Source organism: Pholcus phalangioides, unplaced genomic scaffold (genome assembly GCF_987345545.1).
Source record: "Pholcus phalangioides strain wild (caught in Gottingen) unplaced genomic scaffold, Ppha-v1.0 ptg000003l_1, whole genome shotgun sequence".
NCBI classification, from domain to species: domain Eukaryota; kingdom Metazoa; phylum Arthropoda; class Arachnida; order Araneae; family Pholcidae; genus Pholcus; species Pholcus phalangioides.
In genome coordinates, this window is record NW_028301596.1 from 27,684,711 (window position 1) to 27,709,481 (window position 24,771).

Genomic DNA, 24,771 nt, shown 5'->3' on the forward strand with positions numbered 1-24,771 from the left:
GATGAATATTTAATAAGGAATCATTATATTGTTTTGTTGATATAAAAAATGAAATTCGTACAATGGAACTAAAAAACAAAGTTGGAATTTCAGGCACAGTTTTTATTGAGGTATATACATTATAACTAGAGGAAGCAGATTAGTGTTCGAAACGTATTACTACTTCAGTATTTGGGTTATGGCCTTGCTGTGTGTGTTCAAATTGAATTTTTTGTCAAAAATTGTTTTTGATTTTGTGTGTATGGGTAACGACGGAAAAAAAATTTCCATGTCGAATACTTAAGAACTTTCAGTTCCATAACATCTCACAATGTTATATTTTAAACTTTTAACATTTAAACTTTTAACAAGCATTTATTTTTTAACGATGTTGTTAGTAAACAGCTGATATATATATATATATATATATATATTGTATATATACATTTGTGAGACTTTTCTAACTCTTGAAAAATTTTGTTTCCCAGGAACTTGGCTGTAGGTAGCTATGAAGTTATGTGAAGGTTTTCAAGGTTATTAAACAATTCTACCAGAGCAAACAAAGGTAATTTTAATTCTTTGTATTTGACTTTGAGCAACAGTTTCCATTATTATTTTCATGTAAAATAAAATATTTCCATGCATGATTTAATGACATAAATTTTAACATTGTGTCACATCATTTTCACTGATTTCATTTGTATCAACAACCCTAGTGGAACAAATACAGTCGAACCCCCGATTTAATGCCACCATCCCACCCAAATAATTTTGGCGTTATATCAGATCGCAGACATAATAGCGTTTCGGAGAGGCTGTATTACATAAATTCACACGTTTATTAAGAAATGTATTTCAGTGTCTCATTTATGTTGCATGATGAATAAAATAACCTATTTATACACATTCAATTTTAAGTTGAGAAAATTCATAAAAATTGTAAACTGTAAAATCACTTGAATATTTCTCAATATAAAACTTAACAAACATACTTCCCTCTGAAATTATTGTAATTTCAGCGACACATTTTATATGTGCAAAAACAAAATAAGCAAGGGGGAAAGGTGGCATTGTTTTTAGTCAATACCATATTGGTTTCTCTCGAGAAATATCTTGCTATGAGTAATTATCTTTATAATTTTTTCAGATACTATTGAAAGAACAACTCTTTTTGACATAATAGAAGTGAGCAAATTAAGATAGATTTCTTAATGGCTACCTGTACCACTCAAAATTTGACCAGTGCAAGTAAAAACATGTATACTGTTGAAAAACCTGTCTTGGCTATATAAATGAGAGGGAGGACATTAAAAAAAACCTTTAGAAGCTTTGCTAACTGAAAAGCAATATTAATTCTTTGAAAATGTTATTATCATATTTACTGATTAGCAAATTTTGTGAATGGAAATATTAAAACAATTAATATAATTAACGACAAATAATATCATACTTTTTAACTAGTAAGACCATACAACACTGCAAAATTTCTATGTTAATTTAAATAGGGTTCCCCGATCCACAAGAGGTTGCTAAGGATGTGTTTTAGAGCGAAGCTGAAAGTAAAGTGAAAATTTGAAGTTAGCTGCGTGCCAATAGGTTTTTTCACTTCATCTGTCTGACCAAAATTTTAGGGTAGAACCATGGCTCGAAAAATTGAAAAACATTTTAGGTGCCGGCCAAATTTCATGGCAGCCAAGCATATTTTTAGGAGAGATAATCCAAAGTAAAAACAAATTACATTCAACTTTTTCAGCACTTGGTGATGATCTTCACATATTGGAAGATGCAGGACATAAACTCCAAATATTTTATGATCTGCATAGAAAATTTTAGGTGTCAGTATGAATTTTTTTTTGCAATGTTGGCTCTTAAGATTTGCCAAGCCCTAGGTAAATACATCTAGACATGAACATGTGCATCTATGTGGAACGCCAGGCCTCCCTTGCAAAACACAGTTTATACATTTTGGATCCTACTGTGATAAAATGGTGGCGAGTCGACTCAATGTCGACTAAGTGCTATTGTGCACGAATTATCTCTACTTATACAACTAAAGACTGTGTTATAATTTGAAATAAAATATACAGTACATTTAAATATTGATAAGCATAATAAAAGTGTTTTTTTTCTTCCTCTTTTTAATTTCAGGTAAATCAACATTTGAAGATGCAGATGAAAATTTATGAATCTTAAAAAATTATATTCTTGAAAGATGCAATTTCTAAGAAAAATACAACCAATAAATTGTGATTATGATAACTCTCTATGAACATATGTTTGAAATAAAATGTTTTTGTATGACAAATCATGTGTGCAAGTTGTTATTCAATTCATGTTTCTATTAATCAACTTCAATCATTCATCTTCTAATCAACTGAAATGAAATATACGATCAAATGAAAGTTATCAGGTGAAGTTATTTGTTGGAAGCTAAATATGAAACAGATAAATTGATGAAAGATCTTTAATATAGAAGTATATATATTTTAAATATTGAAGTATTCACTTGCATTAACAGGTAAGTGCTCACTCATAGAAAATAATGTTCTGATAATATTTTTTAATACTGGAGGAGAAACCCATAGTTTAAAATACAGAACTACAATATGCAGCAAGGCAGTTAATTCTTTTAATTATAAATTATCAATAATTTATTATTTTAGTTGCTCCAGAAAGAATTTGCAATTCGTTGTTTCAATGAATTTAAAAGGAATAAAAATGGATAATAATTTAACAAATTGGTCTTTTAAAAAAAATGGCACTCAATATTAAAAATAGTATTCAGCTGCGGCCTCGATTAGGGCTGCTGAGGTGAAAAGGGGGCCCAAAAATCTATAATTATTTTGAATAATAACCCTTTCAAGAAGAGCCGCCCCCCCCCCAAAAAAGGGGAAGTCTGCCCCGAAAAGGCACATTACTGCCATAGGCTCAACTAGTGCCGGTAACCTTAATTTCTTGCATTTTGTTGTAAGAATTTTTTTTTCTTCCAAATTTTGATTTCATCAGTATGCGACCCACTTATATGCAGCTGGGGTCCCATATACTCGCTTCTCCAAGCATCCAAAAGTGGGGTCCATGAGCTCGGACAAGAAAAATACTTTGACTATTATTATATACTGAATCTTATTCTAAAAAAAAGTCGCAAGATGAAAAATGCAACGTCCTCATACGTTTACAAAATAATTAAACTAGCCAGCGATATTAGAGTAAAAAAAATGTATGGCAAGTCCCTCGGGAAAAAGAAGTTTGTTTATAACATGTTTGTTTGTAAACATGAAATCGCTGCCACAACCCACTGCGGAAAAACGATTTTTAAATAATTAGTAGTAGTTGTAGGCTTCAAACGGCATCCCGATTGGTTAGAGATCTGTTACTCTCGAAACCAAAAATTTTCTCCCCCTGTAACTACTGTTTCACGTCACGTGACCTTAAGGACTGGTAGTACATAGTACCTCTTAACTACTAGTAGTTGAAGCGGTCCTTAGCTTCAGTCCTCCGACCGGTAGTTCATTAGGACTAGTAGTTACTAAGGACTGCAGAGATAGTTCACCCCCAGAGTTCCTCACAGGGAGGGGGACAAAGTGCTTCCAGGTACAGAGCCTGGGCGTCTTTCTCAGGTCCAGTCAATACCTCCTATAGATACGTATCTCCTCGTGTAGGTATTGGTATATATGAGGTATTGGTCGAGTCGGCGTTTTCTTAACGAGTGAAAAAAAAAAAAGAATTCATCTATGAAATTTACTTAAATCACCCCCTGAAGTCAAAACGACCGTTTCGGAACATATGGTCACCATTCACTTTGAACCTTTGACAAGTGATGGATTGCTCTTTGCAGACAAGAGAGACCGACACCCCAAAAAGCTAAAAAATATAAATAATTAAAATGGTAATTTTCTTTTCCGCTTCTTCTCTTATCCTCTCTTTGTTGCGGTACGACACATACCCTTCTCTAGAGATCAGTGTTCTTTGCCGAAAAAAAAAAAAATATATATATAAATAAGGGGAGAGAGAGAGAAAAAGACGACATACTTAGAAAAATTCAAAGAAATCCGCTGAAATTGATGAAAATATGCATTTATTTCGAAAATTATGTAGTTTTATGCATTTATATGCTTTAACGACAAAAAATGCTAAAATATGCAATGGCATATGCTCATATGCATTTGCATATTATCCGGGCTCTAGTAATCACGTTAGTTTATGAATGTCATTATAACCGAGAAGGCACTCTACGACCCTGTGTTCATAGAAGAAAAAGGTCACGCTAAACATGGAAAGATAATCTATCAATACATAATTTTTTCTAAATTAATTTTCAATTTAAAATCTTATATAAGGACGACAGCGAGAGAGGCTTGACAAAGTACAATAAAGAGCTCGTTGTAACGTCAACACTAATTAACGTCATCAAGCATACATTACATCAGGGGTTCTCAACCGGTGCTCCGCGGAGATCCAAGGGCTCCGTGTGCATCTCCTGCTGGCTCCGTGGCGACTCGAGGAAAATAATATAAATCAGTAAATTTGATAGATAAATAAATAAATAAAAGAGGCCTACAGGTTCTCTCTACCATAAAAATTATGTACAAAAAGGGCTCCTCGAGTCAAACAGGGCTCCGCGAGTCAAAAAAGGTGGAGAACCGCTGCATTACACTATAAATATGCCCCTCACCACTCGCGGGACCAGGACGATTCTTCCCTATTATTTTTTTCACACAAAAAATTCACTATAGAGTGGCCCACCAAAGAACCAAGCCTGAGACCCTGCTGCAGTATTGGGGATGCCTATTATCGTCCCTTTTTTAGTGCCTGCCAGCACAATAAGTGAATCGGGATTACTCATTATCAAGTTATCACCCCTTATAGTCATTTTTATGTGGTTCCCTAGTGACGTTATGCCGAGAACTTACTATTTATGATTTGTTGAATTCTAAATAGACATACGTTTTGCGTCACTTATGTATACCCATATTGTGCACTGTTTATGAAGGGGTGGCCAACCTGCTTCCTTAGGTAATTGAAGGTCCTTAGGTAATTTTTACTTTTTCAGTTGAAGAAATTATTTTTAATTTGTTAGGGATATTTTTCTTATGAATGAGTCTTGTAACCAACTTATAGCCCCCGCACCAGCTTTTTATTGAATTTTAGTTTCGTTTCCCATCTTCGAAACACCCAACCAGACGGGAAGAAAACTTGAAGGTGGGAAGGGGAGGGGGGACGTAACTACGGTCTTTGCAGCCTGGAGCAAACATTCCGTCGCCCCCACAACTTTCAAATTGGATAATTTTACAAAGGTCCTGCCCGAGGGGCTCTTGAACCTTTGAAAATTATTTATTTATTTTTTATTTCACACGTTTTGTAAATCAATATTATAATTCACTCGTTTTTATTTTATTCCCCCCCCCCAAGTCAAATTTTGTTGCAACGAGGCTAGAAAAATGTTTTGGTATCGGCCGTTAGGTTCTCCGTTGTGAATGGACATTTAGAATGTGCTGTTTTCCCCCCAATATTTTTCAAGAAAACATTGGGAGGATGGGGGGGGGGGCACCAAAAGTTGTTGGTTTCCCGTATATATACGGGACTCAAGTGCGTACGAAGGAGAAGGAAGGTGCATTGCATTGCTTTTTCAGAAATTATTATTGGGCGCACTCAGTCCCATTACAAAATTTCTTGCGAAGGCTTAAATGGCGTCAGCCCCTAGGTTCCGGGGCCTATCCTGAACAGACTGTAATTTTGTCTTATCTTGGTTTCAATATTATTTACCTTCCGATTCTCACCACCACCACCACACATACGCGCTGGAACCTATGGGATGAGGACATTTGAGCCCCCCCCCCCACAATAATTTCCGCAAAAAACAATGCAATGCGCCTTCTCTCTCCTGTGTACTCGCCGAGTCCTGTATATACGGGACAACCAGCATCTTTCAGCCCCCGATGTTCTTTGTGTCTGTGCCTTTTCCACCACACATCTTTGGGCTTCCTTTCATGTTGGCATCATGCGCCCCCCCCCCTTTCCCTTGGTCACAGTGAACAAAAGAAGAGACACTTTTGAGTTTTTCCAGGCACAAACAAGAAAAGACCCCCCCCCCACTCAAAGAAAGTTCTTTGAGTCAGTGGTGCTTTGGCAATAAAAGCACGGCCGACATTCATTGTTTAGTGGGCTATGGTAAAAGGGGGAGTGAAACTGGGGGGACTGAGCGGCAAGAAAGAAATGAGAGAGAATTATTTTGGCATGAACAAGAAAGCCAAAGACCATGGAGAGTATTTAAAAGAAATACAATTTTGAGCAGATTGTTTCCATTATCTAATTCATAATTAGGACAATTTTTAGTTAAAATTTTTTTTTGGTCATAGCAAAATGAGGAAACCATTAACACAGCGGTTCTCAATCTTTCAGTATTTGCGACCCAATTTTCAATCATAATTTTCATCCCCCCCCCCACAAGTGCAGTACAGAGGGGCACCCCCCCCCCCATGAAATTTTTGGAACTTTCATATGGAATATTACATTCAAATAATTTGCTGAAAATTACTTTTATCAACTTATTTTAAACGAAAATAAAACAATCTTTCCTCTGAGAAAGTCACGAAAATACTGAACAATATGGGATGCATTCTAATTATTAAATACATTGTGCAGTACTGATAAAGTCCTATTTGAAGTGTATTATATCAGTGTAAATGCGAATTTTATTTTTTATTATCTTATAATGTATTTTGTTTTTCTTTCCTTTCAGAGTAAAATAATCATTTTTTAAAATAATACATATTTCTTTCGATATGCTAGTGCGCCCCTTTCAGTACACCCACAGGTTGAGAATCGCTGCATTAACACGAATTTTTTTTTGGGGAGGGGGCAAGCCGGCTCTTCAAAAATATTATGGGGGGTGGGGGGCTCGCGCCCATGATCTGGATACAAGTTTACACCTATGCCTGTAAGTGCTAATACGGCCTTTATCTCATCAACCGTCCATCGTAGAGGAACGATTCTATTTTAAAAAATGCCAGAAAGGCGTTTAAAAATTACCCTGTACCAGTTTTGAGAGTTAAAACACAGTGTGTCACAAAATAAAAAAATATAAATTTTTATACTGTCCCCCCGTCCTATAACTTCCAATTAGAATATTGTTGTCCTGTCTCTCCTGGTGCAAAAACAAATTCCATGTTTTCTAAGTGCAATATTCACAGAGATATTCGAATTCGAAAAACGGAGGAAAAACTTCGGAAAGAACAGCGTTAAATGCGGAAAACCCATTTTACCCACATTTAACAGGTTCTTTCTGAAAAAACTGATTTTTTTTTTCAAAAGAGCTGACCTCAATGCTTTATTGACTTTTTGCTTTTATGTAGAAAATGAACAACAAAACGCGATTTCTTTTGTTTAAGCTTTTAAAAATAACGCATTTTATTATTTTAAATCTTTATTAAAACTGTGTGGGTAATTCCAAACGAACTACCTATTTTTAAAATTTTTATTCAAAACTGATCAAAAACATCATAAGAGTGTTTGAGATTTAAGAAACGTAATGTTATGCCAATCTTAGCACTCTGTGTTCTGAGTAATTTTTTTTAATAAAGTTTTTTTCTTGATTTTAATTTTATGAAATATGATTTTAAATTACAATAGTTTTTAATTTTTGATTTCGAGATTTCCCTAGGGATATTTTTACGGAAGTGGGGAGGGGGTCATTTTCAATAAGGTTTCAGTTATAAGATTTCTGCATTCATACGACGCTTTGACTCGCTGTTTCGGTGGCATGATTGAAACCTTGTTTATACGGCGAGTAGTATAAATGAGGTTTTGTTGAATAGGACCTGAGCCCCACCAACATTCTCAATAACTTTACGCCTATGAATTCTAATGTTTCTTACAATCCCCAAAGCAGAATATGCCAAAATCTGCGACGTACGCGCAGAACAATTTACTGCTACTACAGAACAATCTGGAAAAGTTTTAAGTAAAATGTAGAAAATTTTAGCAGGGCCGCAACTAGTGGAGAGCAGTGGGGTCTAGTACCGTTGGTGCTGGACTAGAAGTTGCGCCAATTTCACCCTTTAACCTCTCCTTCAACATTACAAAGGGACGTCAATATGTCTGCTTGTCCCGGCCGATAATGCATCTAGTCGCGGCCCTGTGTGAAACTGTCATTCATGAAACCAATTAGGCCGGGCACGGCCAACACCTTCTAAAGCACACCTTCTAGCTATAGATGGCGTTGGCATGGTGGCCATCTTGGAAAAGAGGAAATTTCGCCTCTGGCCGCGAGCTCTCGCTGTGATATTTAGCGATGAAATATGCTGTTTTTTTTTCGAATTAAACAATTTTTTACGATAATAATGAAAGACATAACTTAGATTATATCTTCGATGTCATCAAAGTTGAAGCGATTCATCGTTATATTCTGCAAAACCAGATGTTGACATCGGCGATCGAAGCCACGGCGACGTGCTAGCATCTTCATTACTGAGGTAAGAATTATTTTATTGCTATCGAACTATATAAGAAGAGTGTTTAGAAATATTCTTAATATTTTTTTGCTTGGTAAATGCGTTATTTAAAAATATAAATGTCACGCAATCAATAGGGCAGTGGATCCCACTTGGTAATGCTGAAAAATATCAAATAGCCCATGTATACTTTGGATTGTATTGAAAATATTTACATGGCAAATGAAACATAAATCTGCAATTACGATAATATCAATTGAAATTTTACATTCTATGTTTTTTGCCGTATTAATTTTTTTCAATGAAAAATTATGTCTAAATAAATTGAGCATGTGTGTAAATAAATAATTTGAATATTGTTGGCACAATAAAAATTGTGCTTGGATGACTATGCTATGAATAATCGCCTATAAATAAGGAAATTGAAAATTTGTGTTTTAGATCAACCTCCCTTCAATGCACAAAGTAACTAATAAGCTACAATTCATTGATAATAAATTACAGCACCCAAATGACAAAAAATTTAATTATTTTTTTGTGATGAGTAATGGTGAAATTGAAATAAAGCATGGTAAAAATTGGCAGTAATGTTAAATATTAATTTTTGTAAAACGCGTGCACTAAAGGATTAAAATATAGATTTGATATTTCGAACTGTTCAAATGAACAATATTGTAATACTTAGTGGAAGTTAAATTTTGAGAAAAAAATCATGTGCCACTTCCTGAAAAATTGCACTCTGTAATTCGCTCTGAGATGAGGAATATTTAATAAGGAATCATTATATTGTTTTGTTGATATGAAAAATGAAATTCGTACAATGGAACTAAAAAACAAAGTTGGAATTTCAGGCACAGTTTTTATTGAGGTATATACATTATAACTAGAGGAAGCAGATTAGTGTTCGAAACGTATTACTACTTCAGTATTTGGGTTATGGCCTTGCTGTGTGTGTTCAAATTGAATTTTTTGTCAAAAATTGTTTTTGATTTTGTGTGTATGGGTAAACACAGAAAACAAATTTCCATGTCGAATATTTAAGAACTTTAAAATATAACATTTTGAGATGTTATGGAAGTGAAACTTTCAACAAGCATTTATTTTTTAACAATGTTGTTAGTAAACAGCTGAGAGATTATATATATATTAGTGTATATACATTTGTGAGACTTTTCTAACTCCGAAAAATTTTGTTTCCCAGGAACTTGGCTGTAGGTAGCTACGAAGTTATGTGAAGGTTTTCAAGGTTACCAAACAATTCTCCCAGAGCAAACAAAGGTAATTTTAATTCTTTGTATTTGACTTTGAGCAACAGTTTCCATTATTATTTTCATGTAAAATGAAATATTTCCATGCATGATTTAATGACATAAATTTTAACAATCATCATTTTCACTGATTTCATTTGTATCAATAACCCAGTGGAACAAACACAGTCGAACCCGATTTAACACCACCATCCCACCCACAGAATTTTGACGTTGTATCAGATCATAATCATAATAGCATTTCGGAGAGGCTGTATTACATAAATTCCCATGTTTATTAAGAAATGTATTTCAGTGTCTTATTTATATTGCACCATGAATAAAATAACCTATTTATACACATTCAATTTTAAGTTGAGAAAATTCATAAAAATTGTAAACTGTACAATCACTTGAATATTTCTCAATATAAAACTCAACAGAAACATACTTCCCTCTGAAATTATTGTAATTTCAGCGACACATTTTATATGTGCAAAAACAAAATAAGCAAGGGGGAAAGGTGGAATTGTTTTTAGTCCATACCATATTGGTTTCTCTCGAGAAATATCTTGCTATGAGTAATTATCTTTATAATAATTTTTTCATATACTATTGAAAGAACAACTGTTTTTGACATAACTGAATTGAGGAAATTAAGATAGACGATTTCTTAATGGCTACCTATACCACTCAAAATTTGACCAGTGCAAGTAAAAACGTGTACTGTTGAAAAACTTGTCTTGGCTATATAAATGAGAGGGAGGACATTAAAAAAAACTTTTAGAAGATTTACTAATTGAAAAGCAATATTAATTCTTTGAAAAACGTGTTATATTTACTGATGAGCAAATTTTGTGAATGGAAATATTAAAACAATATACTTGACGACAAATAATATCATACTTTTTAACTAGTGAGACCATACAACACTGCAAAATTTCTATGTTAATTTAAATAGGGGTTCCCCGATCCATAAGAGGTTGCTAAGGATGTATTTTAGAGCAAAGGTGAAAGAGTAGAGTGAAAATATATAGTAAGCTGCGTGCCAATAGGTTTTTGCACTTCATCTGTCTGACCAAAATTTTAGGGTAGAACCATGGCTCGAAAAATTGAAAAACATTTTAGGTGCCGGCCAAATTTCATGGCAGCCAAGCATATTTTTAGAAGAAATAATCCGAAGTAAAAAAAAATTATATTCAACTTTTTCAGCACTTAGTGATGATCTTGACATGTTGGAAGATTCAGACATAAACTCCAAATATTTTATGATCTGCATAGAAAATTTTAGGTGTCAGTATAAATTTTTTTTTTGCAATGTTGGCTCTTAAGATTTGCCAAGCCCTAGGTAAATACATCTAGACATGAACATGTGCATCTATGTGGAACGCCAGGCCTCCCTTGCAAAACACAGTTTATACATTTTGGATCCTACTGTGATAAAATGATGGCGAGTCGACTCAATGTCGACTAAGTGCTATTGGGCACGAATTATCTCTACTTATACAACTAAAGACTGTGTTATAATTTGAAATAAAATATACAGTACATTTAAATATTGATAAGCATAATAAAAGTGTTTTTTTTCTTCCTCTTTTTAATTTCAGGTAAATCAACATTTGAAGATGCAGATGAAAATTCATGAATCTTAAAAAATTATATTCTTGAAAGATGCGATTTCTAAGAAAAATACAACCAATAAATTGTGATTATGATAACTCTCTATGAACATATGTTTGAAATAAAATGTTTTTGTATGACAAATCATATGTGCAAGTTGTTATTTAATTCACGTTTCTATTAATCAATTTCAATCAATCATTCATCTTCTAATCAACTCAAATGAAATATATTGTCAAATTGAAAGTTATCAGGTGAAGTTATTTGTTGGAAGCTAAATATGAAACAGATAAATTGATGAAAGATCTTTAATATAGACGTATATATATTTTAAATATTTAAGTATTCACTTCCATTAACAGGTAAGTGCTCATTCATAGAAAATCGTGTTCTGATAATTTTTAATACTGAGGAGAAACCTATAGTTTAAAATATAGAACTACAATACGCAGCAAGGCAGTTAATTCTTTTAATTATAAATTATCAATAATTTAATATTTTAGTTGCTCCAAAAATAATTTGCAATTCATTGTTTCAATGAATTTAAAAGGAATAAAAATGGATAATAAAAATTCATTTTTAACAAATTGGGTCTTAAAAAAAAGTGGCACTCAATATTAAAAATAGTATTCAGCTGGGGCCCCCAAGGCGAATAGGGGGCCCAAAAATCTACAATTATTTTGCATAATAACCCTTTCAAGAAGAGCCCCCCCCCCCCCCCAAAAAAAAAGGGAAAGTCTGCCCAGGAAAGGCACACTACGACCATAGGTTCAACTAGTGCCGGTAACCTTAATTTAAAATTTTGCATTTTGTTGTAAGAATTTTCTTTTTTTCAAATTTTGATTTCATCAGTATGCGACCCGCTTATATGCAGCTGGGGTCCCAGATACTCGCTTTTTCAAGTATCCAAAAGTGGGATCCATGAGCTCGGACAAGAAAAATACCGAATCTTATTCTAAAAAAAGGCGCAAGATGAAAAATGCAACGTCTCATACGTTTACAAAATAATTAAACTAGCTGGCGATGTTAGAGTAAAAAAAATTACAAAGCACGGGTGACAAAAATGTGTGGCGAGTCCCTCGGAAAAAAAAAGTTTGTTTACAATGAGTTGTAAACATGAAATCGCTGCCACCACCCACTACGGAAAAACGATTGTTAAATAATTAGTAGTAGTTGTAGGCTTCAAACGGCATCCCGATTGGTTAGCGATCTGTTACTCTCGAAACCAAAAATTTTCTCTCCCTCTAACTACTGTTTCACGTCACGTGACCTTAAGGACTGGTAGTTCATATGACCTCTTAACTACTAGTAGTTGAAGCGGTCCTTAGCTGCAGTCCTCCGACCGGTAGTTCATTAGGACTAGTAGTTACTAAGGACTGCAGAGATAGTTCACCCCCTGAGTAGCTTTTGAGAAAAACTACTCATCCAAATACAGCCAAAGTTTCAGGATATATTAATGAGGCCATGGGAAAGAGATTTATGCAATAAAAAATTCTTGTCCATTCTTGTCTCCGCCGTCGTTGTGATCGGTCGTGCTTTCTTCGCGCTGCGTTCACCGACCAATAGCAACAGTGTATTTACTGTGATTTTGATATCTCTGCACAATCGGATCGAACCATCCTTTTTCAACACTGGAACAACTGGAGCAGCCCCACTCTGCTGATTTCACTGGTTTTATGATACCGATTTGAACCAAATCATACAGTTCTTTTTCCACTCTTTCTTCTAATGCATATGACACTGGTTTCACTTTGAAAAACTTAAGAGAAACATCAGAACGCATACCTTCAGGTGAACTATCACTCCTTTGATATGACCTACTCCAGGAGAAAACATGTCACTATGTTTCCGCTGCAGCATTTCCAATGTGCTAGGCACTGACTTAACTTGGTTTACACTTCCAGCTGACTATGCAAGAAAAGATAGGCCTACCCTACAGGCCTGATCCAATTTCGACCTGCAAGGCTTACTGAACTGTCCTCTACCACTAGTAGAGGTAGCTTCACAATGTTCGATTTATCCACAGAGACCTTCACTTGCATCACCCCCCAACATCTTGATTGGATGTTTTGTAAATGACTATAGTCAAATTTCAGTTTTCTCTAGCTTTAGATAAATGTTCTTGTACACTGCCACAAGAATTAATGAAAACGGTGCTCCAGAGTCGATGTCCATGGTGATTTCTTTACCTTAGATATAGCAACACACCCATAACAGTGGTGGAGCCTGTCCCACAGGATTGAGATGAAGAAAACTAATTTCTGATGACATCAGTAAGAGAATACAGTCCCTCTCTCGATGACTCAGATTGCAACTTGTTAACTTCTGGGTATTATTTTTCGATTTCGATTGACATACCCATGCGAGATGCCCGATTTTCTTGCAACAGAAGCAAGTTGAACTTTTGAACTGGCAGACATTACACAAATGTCATGGATCCCCACAACAATAACAGCTTTGTTCTCCGGTGAAACACATCTTAATACCAAAATTCTTGATGCTTCGCTTGTTGGCTTCCTTACACGAGTCAATGATGAAATGTTGAGTCCATTGTCCGGTTTCTTCCTGGGAGGCATTAGCATCCGAATTTTGTGAATATTTTTCATTGTTGGTTCACGCCAGTCCACTGCATCTCTCTTCACAGCCTCCATCAAAACTGTTATTTGCATTGCGCGAGCGAACATAAATTAACCTCAGTCAGCAACCTCTGCTGTATAGACTCATCTTGTAAGCCGCAAACGATATGGCCATGGAGCATGACATCCAACATTATGCCAAAATTGCTAATTCTGCTAGACGTTGCAATTTGGCAAATATAAACGGAAACTGACTCACCCGCTCATTTAACATGACTTTTGAACTTGAATCTTTCAACGATCTTGGACGGTACCGGATCGAAGTGCTGATTCAATGCTTGAATCAATTCATTCCATGTCTTCTATGTCGAAGGATCCGGACAGTTCAACAGCAGTCTGTACGTTGATGCAATGATGACTGTATAGTTATGTGAGCTGGCTTTGAGACATAACTATATTATTCGAAGCAGTAGTTAAACAATAAAACAATTATTTATTTACAAATATAAACAAAGGTAAAATAATATGGGATTCGGACGAGAGCAGGGACATGTACAAAGATGCGACCGGAAAATATAAACAACAAAAGCTCTCTGGCCAGACGGCCTTAACATTGGATTTTTTGGTGTTGCCACAAAGACGAAAATCATTTTTCGTAAGTGCTGGGAATTACTCCCCCCTCTAGTGAACAGAAGAGAGCGATACATAACGAGAAGGTGGTTTGATGGGTCTTCCAGAACGAGTCTGTCGTTGCGGTTCCGATTCATCAGTCTCTCCCGAAGTCTTTACTGTTGTGTTAAAATGAACCTTTTCCTTCGTATGAAGAGGTTGTGAAGTCTTCGGATGAGGTGCTTGATTTTCGTTAGGTTTTCCATTGACTTGAGATGAGTTGAGGTTCTCGGTGAAGCAGGGTTTTTTGTCGTTTACTGAGAGAGTGTAATATTGGTCTGTTCTTTTGATGACTTTGTATGGACCTTCAAATACAAATACAAATACAACGCCACAACAGGTAAAATGCCCAACGAGGTGGCTGATAAAAAGATGCCCATAAAAATATGGTTGTCATATGTTTCAAAAATACAGCAACCCAATTAAAAATGCAATTCACAAAAATTATAAACAATATATATTCATGATAAAATATTATACAATGCCCATAAGAATACTTATGGTTGTCTTATTCTAAGAATGGATAGCTTCTCGATTTACCCCAACATGTTTATCGTATTTCTTTTTAAACGTGTCAATTGTGTTACAATTTACTACCTCCGGGGGTAAGCTATTCCATTTATTAACAACCCTATTAGAGAAAAATTCCCTGCGACACCATAACCTTGCATTGTCCCTCACCAATCGATACTGGTGTCCCCTTGTAAAAGCAGTCGATTGGCGGTGTACTAAAAGTTCATGGTCCATCCTATCCATCCCATTGAAAATTTTGAACACTTCGATCATATCTCCTCGACACCTGCGTTCATCCAATGTAAACATATTCAAAAAATGAAGTCTTTCTTCATAACTCAAGCCCTGTGTGCCAATAAGGACACGCGTAGCTCTTCTCTGCACCCCTTCAACCAAGTCTATGTCCCTCTGTAGGTATGGTCTCCAAAACCTTACAGCATACTCCATTCCAGGACGAACTAAGCCTCGAAAAAGCGGAAGAATGACTTTAGGAGAACGCGAAGAGACCTTTTTGAAAATGAGACCAAGCATTCTATTCGCTTTTTTGACAACCGCTGAACAATGTTCAGAAAACTTAAGTCGCTCGTCAATGAGAATTCCCAAATGGGTGACTCTAGTTGCATCCGGGATAGTGACACCATTCAACTCGTAAGAGAACCGTGGGTTGTTCGAACCAAAATGAGCGACCATGCACTTATCTACGCTAAACGTCATGCTCCATTCATTTGCCCATGCTGCAATCTTGTTTAAGTTGGTCTGGAGCAACTCCCTATCGCTTTCATTTCCGATTACCCCCATTAGCTTCACATCATCTGCGAATTTGCTAGTAATTCCATCGATACCCTGATCGAGTTTGTCGATAAAAAGTGAAAAAAGTATGGGGCCAAGGACACTTCCCTGAGGAACTCCACTTGTGACATCTGTCCAACCAGACTTCGTACCAACCAACTTCGTACGGAGCTTGAAATGGTTTTCTTACAGAGCGTCCGTACGAATGAATACACTAGGACAGGTGTTTAACGCTGAAGAGATGAAAACATGCGATGTTGAATGCCTTGACGGCGGAACTGTTCTAAGGTCGTTGAAATGGTCACAAAGATGTTGAATGAAATCGGAAGAAGATGGTGATGAGGCAGATGTATCGAGAAAATCCCCCCGGCAGTCGGATGTTCGTGCCGTAAACCATTTCAGCTGGGGTTGAGTTGAACTCTTCCCGGAATGTGGACCTTAATCCCAGGAGGACTGTAGGTAACACTCAAGTCCACTGCTTGTGGCTGTGCCATCTGATTGCAGCTTTCAGGGTTCGATGCCATCTTTCATTGAAGCCGTTGCATTTTGGATTGTAAGCGGTGTGCGCTGTCTTTGGAATCCGATTATGCGTGAAAGTTCTGTAAAGAGGTGGACTCAAATTGGGAAACTTGGTCGGTAATAATGACACTAGGAACACCAAAACGAGCGATCCATCCGTAGTATATTGCTGCCGCCACTGTGTCAGCTCAGATATCTGGAACTGGTATTGCTTCAGGCCATCTCGTGAACCTGTCAATCAAGGTTACGCAATACTGATGTCCTTCTGAAGAGGGTAAGGGACAGATGATATCCAAATGTATTTCGTCAAAGCGCTTGGAAACTGGTTGATAATGTCCCACAGGTGCTCTGGTATGCCTGTGTATCTTGGACTTCTGGCATGTCAGACAGGATTTTGCCCATGTTTTGCAATCTTTTTTGATTGAAGGCCAAACAAATTTTTTTGCAGTAGTTGTGGCAGTAGCTTGGATGCCAGGATGTGGAAGTCCATGAACAGAGTTGAAAACAGTTTTCCGGATGGACTCTGGAACATACAGTCTGCTTTGTCCAGTGGAAACATCACAGTAGATTTGTAAGTTGGAACCAAAAACTGGAAATTTTTGAAGTTTGAGACTTGTGTTTGAAGAAAGTATTTTGATGAATTCATTGTCATGTTCCTGTGCTTTAGCCATTTAAGTGTAGTCAACTGTGTGACTCATGAATCACGTCCGGATCACCAATATATAGTTATGTGAGCTGGCTTTGAGACATAACTATATTATTCGAAGCAGTAGTTAAACAATAAAACAATTATATATTTACAAATATAAACGAAGGTAAAATAATACGGGATTCGGACGAAAGCAGAAACATGTACAAAGATGCGACCAGAAAATATAAACAACAAAAGCTCTCTGGCCAGACGGCCTTGACATTGGATTTTTTTGGTGTTGCCACAAAGACGAAAATAATTTTTCGTAAGTGCTGGGAAGACACTACAACTGTCAGGAATATCGTATATTTCTGACCATTGTTTTTGACATTAATTGCAATGAAAAATGGCTGTAAATGTTCTTTATATTGAGTCCATGACTCCAGCGCTGGATCAAAACTAGTCACATTGCCGAAACTTATCAGGAGAGAAACCTAAGCAGTTCGGCAAGTCACTTAACGGGGGAGAGCAAAAAAAAAAAACAGCATGGAGAAAAACACCCCATCCTTGTCCCCAATGTAGAATAATCACTTAGAACTTCTATTGAACATTTAATTGACACAAAAACATGGACGGTTATACACACAACGGGTGCCATTACTATTCCGATATCACTTCCTATCTTGTAAAACACAACATGCTTCTTCGACATCAAGCTTGTGCTGCCATCTGCTGGTCACCTTTTGTGAGTTAGTTGTATTTACAACAGTTATAGAGTGAGCTATCATAATAGAAGATATTGTTGTATCAAGAGGAGTTTAACATTAAGAGGTAAAGGCAATTTCAATGTATATACAGAAAATTATCATTGTAGCAAGCTTTCTCTGTATATCAATTGATACAGACTTTCATACTCAAGAAAAATGACCATTAATATACTTGCAATTTATAGTCAATTTGTGACAGCGTACGAATATTTCAAGTCCAAATTTTGGATAACATGATTATCATTATTATTTTTTTAGTACGCTTGGAAATTAGTCGAATAAACCAAAAGTTTGACAGTAAAAACCATAAACTATGATAATATAAGATTAAAAAAAAAACAAATAAAAATGAAAAAATTGCCTTTTGTAGCAGATTATGTATTTTTTCAACGGGGAAGACAAGAGAAGATTTTTTCTTTCCTTTTTCTATAGCATTTTGGGCATCACCAATAGCCCACTTATCAATAGGATGAGGAAACGTTTTCTGAACTCGTTCTTCCACATCTTGAATCATGTGTGGCTGTGATGAACAAAGCATCCCAAGCAACTGAAAGATAAGCGATTCCACATACTGCAGTGCATCTTCTCTAGCTGTAAGGGATGGGTGAACTTGAAACTGCACCTGAAAGAAACAACAATTTGTCTTATCTAATGTTTAGTCATGATATATCCAATTATATTGTCAATACATCTAGATAATATAGTGCAGTGGCTTCCAAATTGGGGGGGGGGGGGGTCACGCGTGGGTGGAGATATGTAGGGAGACTTTACCTGCCTCCTAGCATCAATGACAAAGCTGACTGATCTAATGTATATGCATATATTTGAACTGACATCATCATCATCGTGTCCCCCAGCCTCACATGTCAATCTCCACCTATGTGGGTCACGTTGATGAACTGGGAGGGGGAAGTGTGTGAGAGACATTCCCCAAAATGAAAACATTCCCCATATGAAATTCATTTTTCGCAACATAAGTAAAAACATATCAAAACCAAAAAATGCTGCAACTTAGCTGAAAAGATACTTGCCATATATGTATCATATAATGTAATTTCATCAAATTATATATGTACAATAATCAATAGATCAAGTTATTATTTTTACAGAGTGGGGAAGGATTTGGATAGGAACAACCGATTTTAAAATATTTTAAAATATTAAAAGTGTGGGGGACTCTGTCAAAGTCGACCACAGCGTCAAAGGCATCAACAATGTACAGTAACATTTGAACGTGCTTGTGAATGGCTGTGGTTGTTGTTGTCAGGGAAGAAAGTTTTTATATCTTTTTAGTCCTGTGCCCCGTACACATTAAAATTAAATATATTTTTATACACGATGTCGTCACTCCTTCTATCCTCACACCTATAATCGGTTAAAGCGGATGTGATCATGAGTCTAATATATTACTTTTCTTTCCATCCCAAATCTCACAATGAACTAAGTAATGTAAATTGGGTTGCAATCAAACCACTTCAGTTCTGCCGTTCAAATCCATCTGTGCGGTTCCTTCAGCTTGAATCACAATTCATTCTTGCAGGAGTGACGGCAGAAATAACAAAGTTCCATTACATCGTGGCAACATTGGAACCATCGGAATTATCCGTGGTTGCGACATGATTGCTAGTCCTCCGACTGTGATGCCATACTCAACTCTGAAAGATCGCTTGTGCGCTCAGTATGCCAATACTGAGGCTCAGTGTCTCAAGGACTTGATCTCTAGCATGCAGTTGGGCGACAAGAAAACCATCCCTGCTGCTTCTGGAAATGTGGAGCAACGCGTCTGCTCACATCAACTACGACCTCCTAAAGACTTTGCTCCTGCAACGCTTTTCAACCCATGTCCAGCAAATATTGGCGATCTCCGACAACATGCTGGACAAACTAGTAGACATGGCCAATGGAATCTTCGCGGCATCCGACAACATTACCATCTAAGCAATATCATCAACTCACAGTCAGCTAAAGGACATGCTGCTTCAAATCACTTTGCATTTGCACCATTTAAAAGTTCAGTCCCAGCCTCATCGACAGAGCTTTCTTGGCTGTTCCAGATCACGATCTTGCAGCCGAAATCACAATTTCACAGAGGGACAGTGGTGGTATCACTGACGCTTCGGAAACGAAGACCATAGATGCTCCAAGCCATGTAACTTCGGCCAGAAGAACACATCGGGTGGCAGCACATCAATCATACAGCATCTGCAACTCTCAGATTCCTTCTGCCAGCCTGCATATTCTAATAGATACTGATGCTGATATATTGGTACTGCCACTACGCAAAGAAGATTCCCGACGTCAGCCAAACTTCAGTTGTTTGCTGCAAATGGGACTCCGATCAATACCTGGGTCAGCGATTGTTAAAGCTAGACCTAGGATTTCAACGTGTATTTCATTGGTCGTTCACCGTTGCTGCCGTTTCATATCCAGTCATCTGATCTGACTTCCTGCGACATTTCTGATTGCTTATCAATGTTTGCCACGGTCAATTAATAGATCCATTCACTCAGCTTCGCTCATGTTGCAAGATTCCTGGTGTGGACGTATCATCCCCAGCAGTGAAATGCCTCCAGAACAATAGTGAATTTCATCAAATTCTCACAGAGTTCCCTGCACATACAGAGCAACGTTTAATGCTGTTAAGCATGACGTCCAACACTGCATTGAGACCAAAGGCCCGCCAGTTGCATCAAAACCTCGGATAAGCTGTGTGCAGCCAAGAAGGAATTTGATCATCTAGTTGCGCAAGGAGTCTGCCGACCCTCTCAAAGTTGCTGGGCAAGCCCACTGCACATGGTACCCAAGTGCAACAGAGATTGGAGACCCATGCAGTAACTATAGAAGACTACTACTAAACCAGCATGCACCTCATCCATATTCCTCTGCGGAACTTCTAATGAATGGGCACATGTTGGAATTGAATGTGTGTGTGTGTAGTGAACCTTCAGTGAAATTTGTTTCTGAGTAATGTTTGTTATGTGTTGTGGCATCTGCCATCAATTTTTCTAACAATACATGAAGTGTAATGATTGAACAGTATACTGTTGTATGCCTGTTGCTCTCTCCGGTAAGACTTTTTAACAGGGAGATCAACTCACATTTGTGCCTCCAAGTTGGGAACCACAGAAAACCAACTTCAGCCGACCACCAAAGACTGAATGCTGCTACTATCCCAGACAGATATCCCATTCTGCACATCCAGTACTGTATCTAGGGGCTAGAGGGGAAACAAATATTTTCCACCCTAGATTTCACAAAAGCTTTTCATCAAATCCCTGTGAGAAAAGAGGATATATCAAAAACAGCCACAACACCACCATTCAGGCTGTTCAAATTTCTCTTCATGCCCTTTGGATTGTCGAACGAAACTGCAACACACATTCCAGATATTCACACATATGGGGCTGCAGGGTATTATATCTTGTGTAACATTTCTACCATGTTCTTGTGGCATCTACAAATACTGAAGAACACAAGGAACATATGTTTTGGAGAAAAATCATCACTTTGATTTTTGGGTCACATAATCCCTGAAACTGGCATTGCACTTGTTCCAGAGAAAGTATCAGTCATCACAGAATACTCAAAGCCAGACACAATCAAAGAGCTCCAAGGATTTTTTATCTCCTCAATTTTTATCACGGTTAACTTTCAAAAGCAGCAGAGAGGCAGGCACTCCTGCATACCAATGAAGCATTCCTGCAGTCTAAGATCTGTGGCAGATTCAACATCTTCAGCATTTTCAGTGGTGGGAGCATCTTTGGCTATTGTGGTAGATGCTTCTGATGTTGCTATGGGCACAACTACTTTGCAACAATATATGTCAGGATCTTGGCAACCACTTGGGTTCTACTCTAAGAAGTTATCTCCTGTCCAAAAGAATTACAGTGCCTATGATCGAGAGCTGTTAGCAGCCTACGCTGTTATCAAATACTTCCGGCACATGGTTGAAGGCCATCCATTCGTTCTGCACACAGATCAAAAGTCTCTCATATATACCTTCAGCCAGACTACTGGCAAGTGCTCACCTTGTCAGCTTTGACACCTCAATTTCATTGGCCAGTTTTACCACTGACATCTGACACATAAAGGGTGCAGAAAATGTAATGGCAGATGCATTGTCTCGGACATGCATATCTACTATACAGACTACTATCATCTTCCACTAACTTCAAACGAATGGCAAAAGAACAGCTCAAAAACGAGAACATTCACCCACTACTTCATTCCACTACAATCCTTCATCTACTTCCTGGAAAATCCAGTCTCTTCCTGTTGATAACTCAAAGCTTCAGAATTCTAGAAAATGTTGACTATATCTCATTTTCGCGAGGCTCCTGTGTGGGCCCGTGCGTTAAGATGGCACTGCCCACATGGGGAATTTTCACCATCTTATGCGAAGTTTGAACATGTCCATATAGATGTTGTAGGCTCTTTGCCTCCGTTGGAAGGCTACAAATATTGCTTCACCAGTGTGGATTGCTTCACCAGTATGGATTGCTTCTCTACATGACCTGAAACCTTCCCTATTGCCCTGCTGACACTTGAAGATCCTGTTGTGTCGGGAGCCAAAAAGCAGAATATGTCAAAATCTGCGACACACACAGCAAAACAATCTGCAGAAATGTTTAGATAAATGTAGAAAACACCATTATGGGAATTTTTATATTATAATTAAGCTATTGTGAAGTATCCGACCAGGGTTTAAGCTGGATAAAAAATTCCTTTCGCAAAAAAGCGAAAATGGGGGGAAAAGCTTTAGCAAAATGCTGCAATGCTAATGTAATGATTGATGGTTGGACGTCTACTTGTTGCGTACCTCCTGTACGCATTTTTGCGAAAGTAGCTGCTACTTTTTCCACATCCTACGATTTTCTTTCTCATTTTGCGATAAATGTGAACGTAGTTTAAACCCTGTATCCGACCCTACCCTGGGCAAAGGCGTTTTATTTATTTTTTTGACCCCACTTGATTGGAAACACCTGCTATCCAATTTACAGTCTAAATGTTGAAATGTTTGACTAGATCTCATTGCCATGAGGCCCATTCTGCACTTGAGATCCACGGGCTGTGCCCTGGTGGGCCCACACATTAAGACGGCACTAGCGCTGACTACATGCAGAGCTTGCATCAGAAGGCTGATAGTGCAACAGCCCTGGGGGCTTCATGATGAATCTATGTATTTTTTTTACATTATAAAATAGGTGAATTAATAATAAATGATAAAAATCCTCTCATTTTTATGATGATTTAATTACTGAAAGCAATTACTTCTCTCTCAAAACTGACTTAAACTGAAGAAATAATTTCAAAGTCATTAAATGTCTTCAATTATTTTGGCCCCCTGTTCAACCAGGTTCCTGTTGGCTCATTGTACACTGAATTGAGCCATTGTGAATTGCCGATTGAGTTGTTGACCTGTGGGTTTCGTGAAGAGTTCTAATTTTTCTCGAAATGTTTGATAAGTTAAAACCCCTGGATTAGACAATTGAAATTTTTTTCATATAAAAAAAAATGAAATTTATTTTTACAAATAGTGCAATTTGAGGATTAAGATTAATATATTCTTCATTCTCTTTAGCAGATATTAAACTGATCACAGAGAAAAAAGTAAATTGGCAATGTAAACATGAATAGGCAACTTAGCAATAGGAAGCGTCCATTCGGCTAGAAATGTAAAATTCTCTAGAATAATTTTCTGGAGAATATTCTCTGGTAGACTACTTTCATAAATTACTAGGGAATATTCTTATAGAAAATTTTAAGAATTATTCTGAAGTTATTAATAATAGTCCTTCCAGAGAATATATGTATTACATTGTAAGGTTCAGGATAAAAAGTGTGAAGAATGCCTGGGAGAAACAGGAGTTGCGAGAGAAAGAAAGGGGAAACGAGAACGATTTGAGGCATTCGGAAAAAGGGAGAGAAGTGTAAAAGTTTGGACCGAAGTGACCGGACGGTTTCGTGGAGGTGTTGGATAACAAATTAAATAAAGTGGTTTTTTTTCTTCTTTTGGGAGTCTAGAAATCCAGTCATTTCATCCTAGAATCGCAGTGGAGGTACAGCCGAGGACCTACGACCAAAGGGAAATCGGGGGAAAGTTTACTGGCGCAGTCGACAGGATTAGGTCGTGGCTTCAACGACTCAAGATTGTGAGCTGAATTCGAAGAAGAGTGTCCTAGCGACGGTGGAACCACCCGGTTCGTATAGAAGGATAGTAGCAGCGTCGAACACCCACGCTGTTTTTTTTCGTGAAGTCAACCCGACAACCAGTGCTGAGAGGGGCAATCCTGCTCAGGGAAAAAGGAGCAAGTGTTGTACGGCGGTATCGAGACGATAAATAAAGATGGCGTATTTGGCAAAAGGGAACAAGGAGGATCTGGAGACCATGGCCGCCAACTTGGGGGTAGAAGTCCGACCGGAGTTCAACTTAATGCAACTAGTGAGTACCATACAGGAAAGTGAACTGTACAACGAAGCGACGTGCAGAGAGATGCTGAAAACGATCATAGGCAATAGGAAAGAAAGAGAAGAGGCGTAGAGAGAAAGAGATGGAGGAGAGGTGTAGAGAGAAAGAGATGGAGGAGAGGCGTAGAGAGAAAGAGATGGAGGAGAGGCGTAGAGAGAAAGAGATGGAGGAGAGGCGTAGAGAGATGGAGATGGAGGAGCGGCGTAGAGAAAAGGAGATGGAACATGAACTTAAAAGACTGAGGATCGAGACAGGAGTCAGAAGAGAGGAGAATAATCAAGCTGGGCGCGGCAGAACCCCCAGCCGGGATTTCCAGAACATGATGCAAAAGTTCAGAATGGAAGAAGACATAAGTCTGTACCTGGTGCTGTTCGAGCGGCAAGCTCGTCGCGCGGCCCTGGCACGGGAAAATTGGTTAGCTGAGCTCTTGGGACTTCTTCCCAACGAGATGAACCAGTTAATTGCCCGCGAACCGGAAGAGCAAGTACAGGACTACAACCAAGTTAAAGAATTATTATTGGGAGATTCAAACTCACCCCAGA

General features: G+C 37.5%; 1 protein-coding gene across 2 annotated transcripts in view; it reads right to left on the reverse strand.

Moving 5' to 3' along the window:
* Positions 1-24,771, reverse strand: part of Sos (Son of sevenless guanine nucleotide exchange factor) — a 530,159-nt gene that overhangs the window by 457,490 nt on the left and 47,898 nt on the right. For both annotated transcript variants that reach the window (XM_089247363.1, XM_089247362.1), the window contains one exon: positions 18,122-18,382. In XM_089247363.1, coding sequence (XP_089103489.1) covers positions 18,122-18,382 — 261 coding nt within the window. The remainder of the gene's footprint in view (positions 1-18,121; positions 18,383-24,771) is intronic.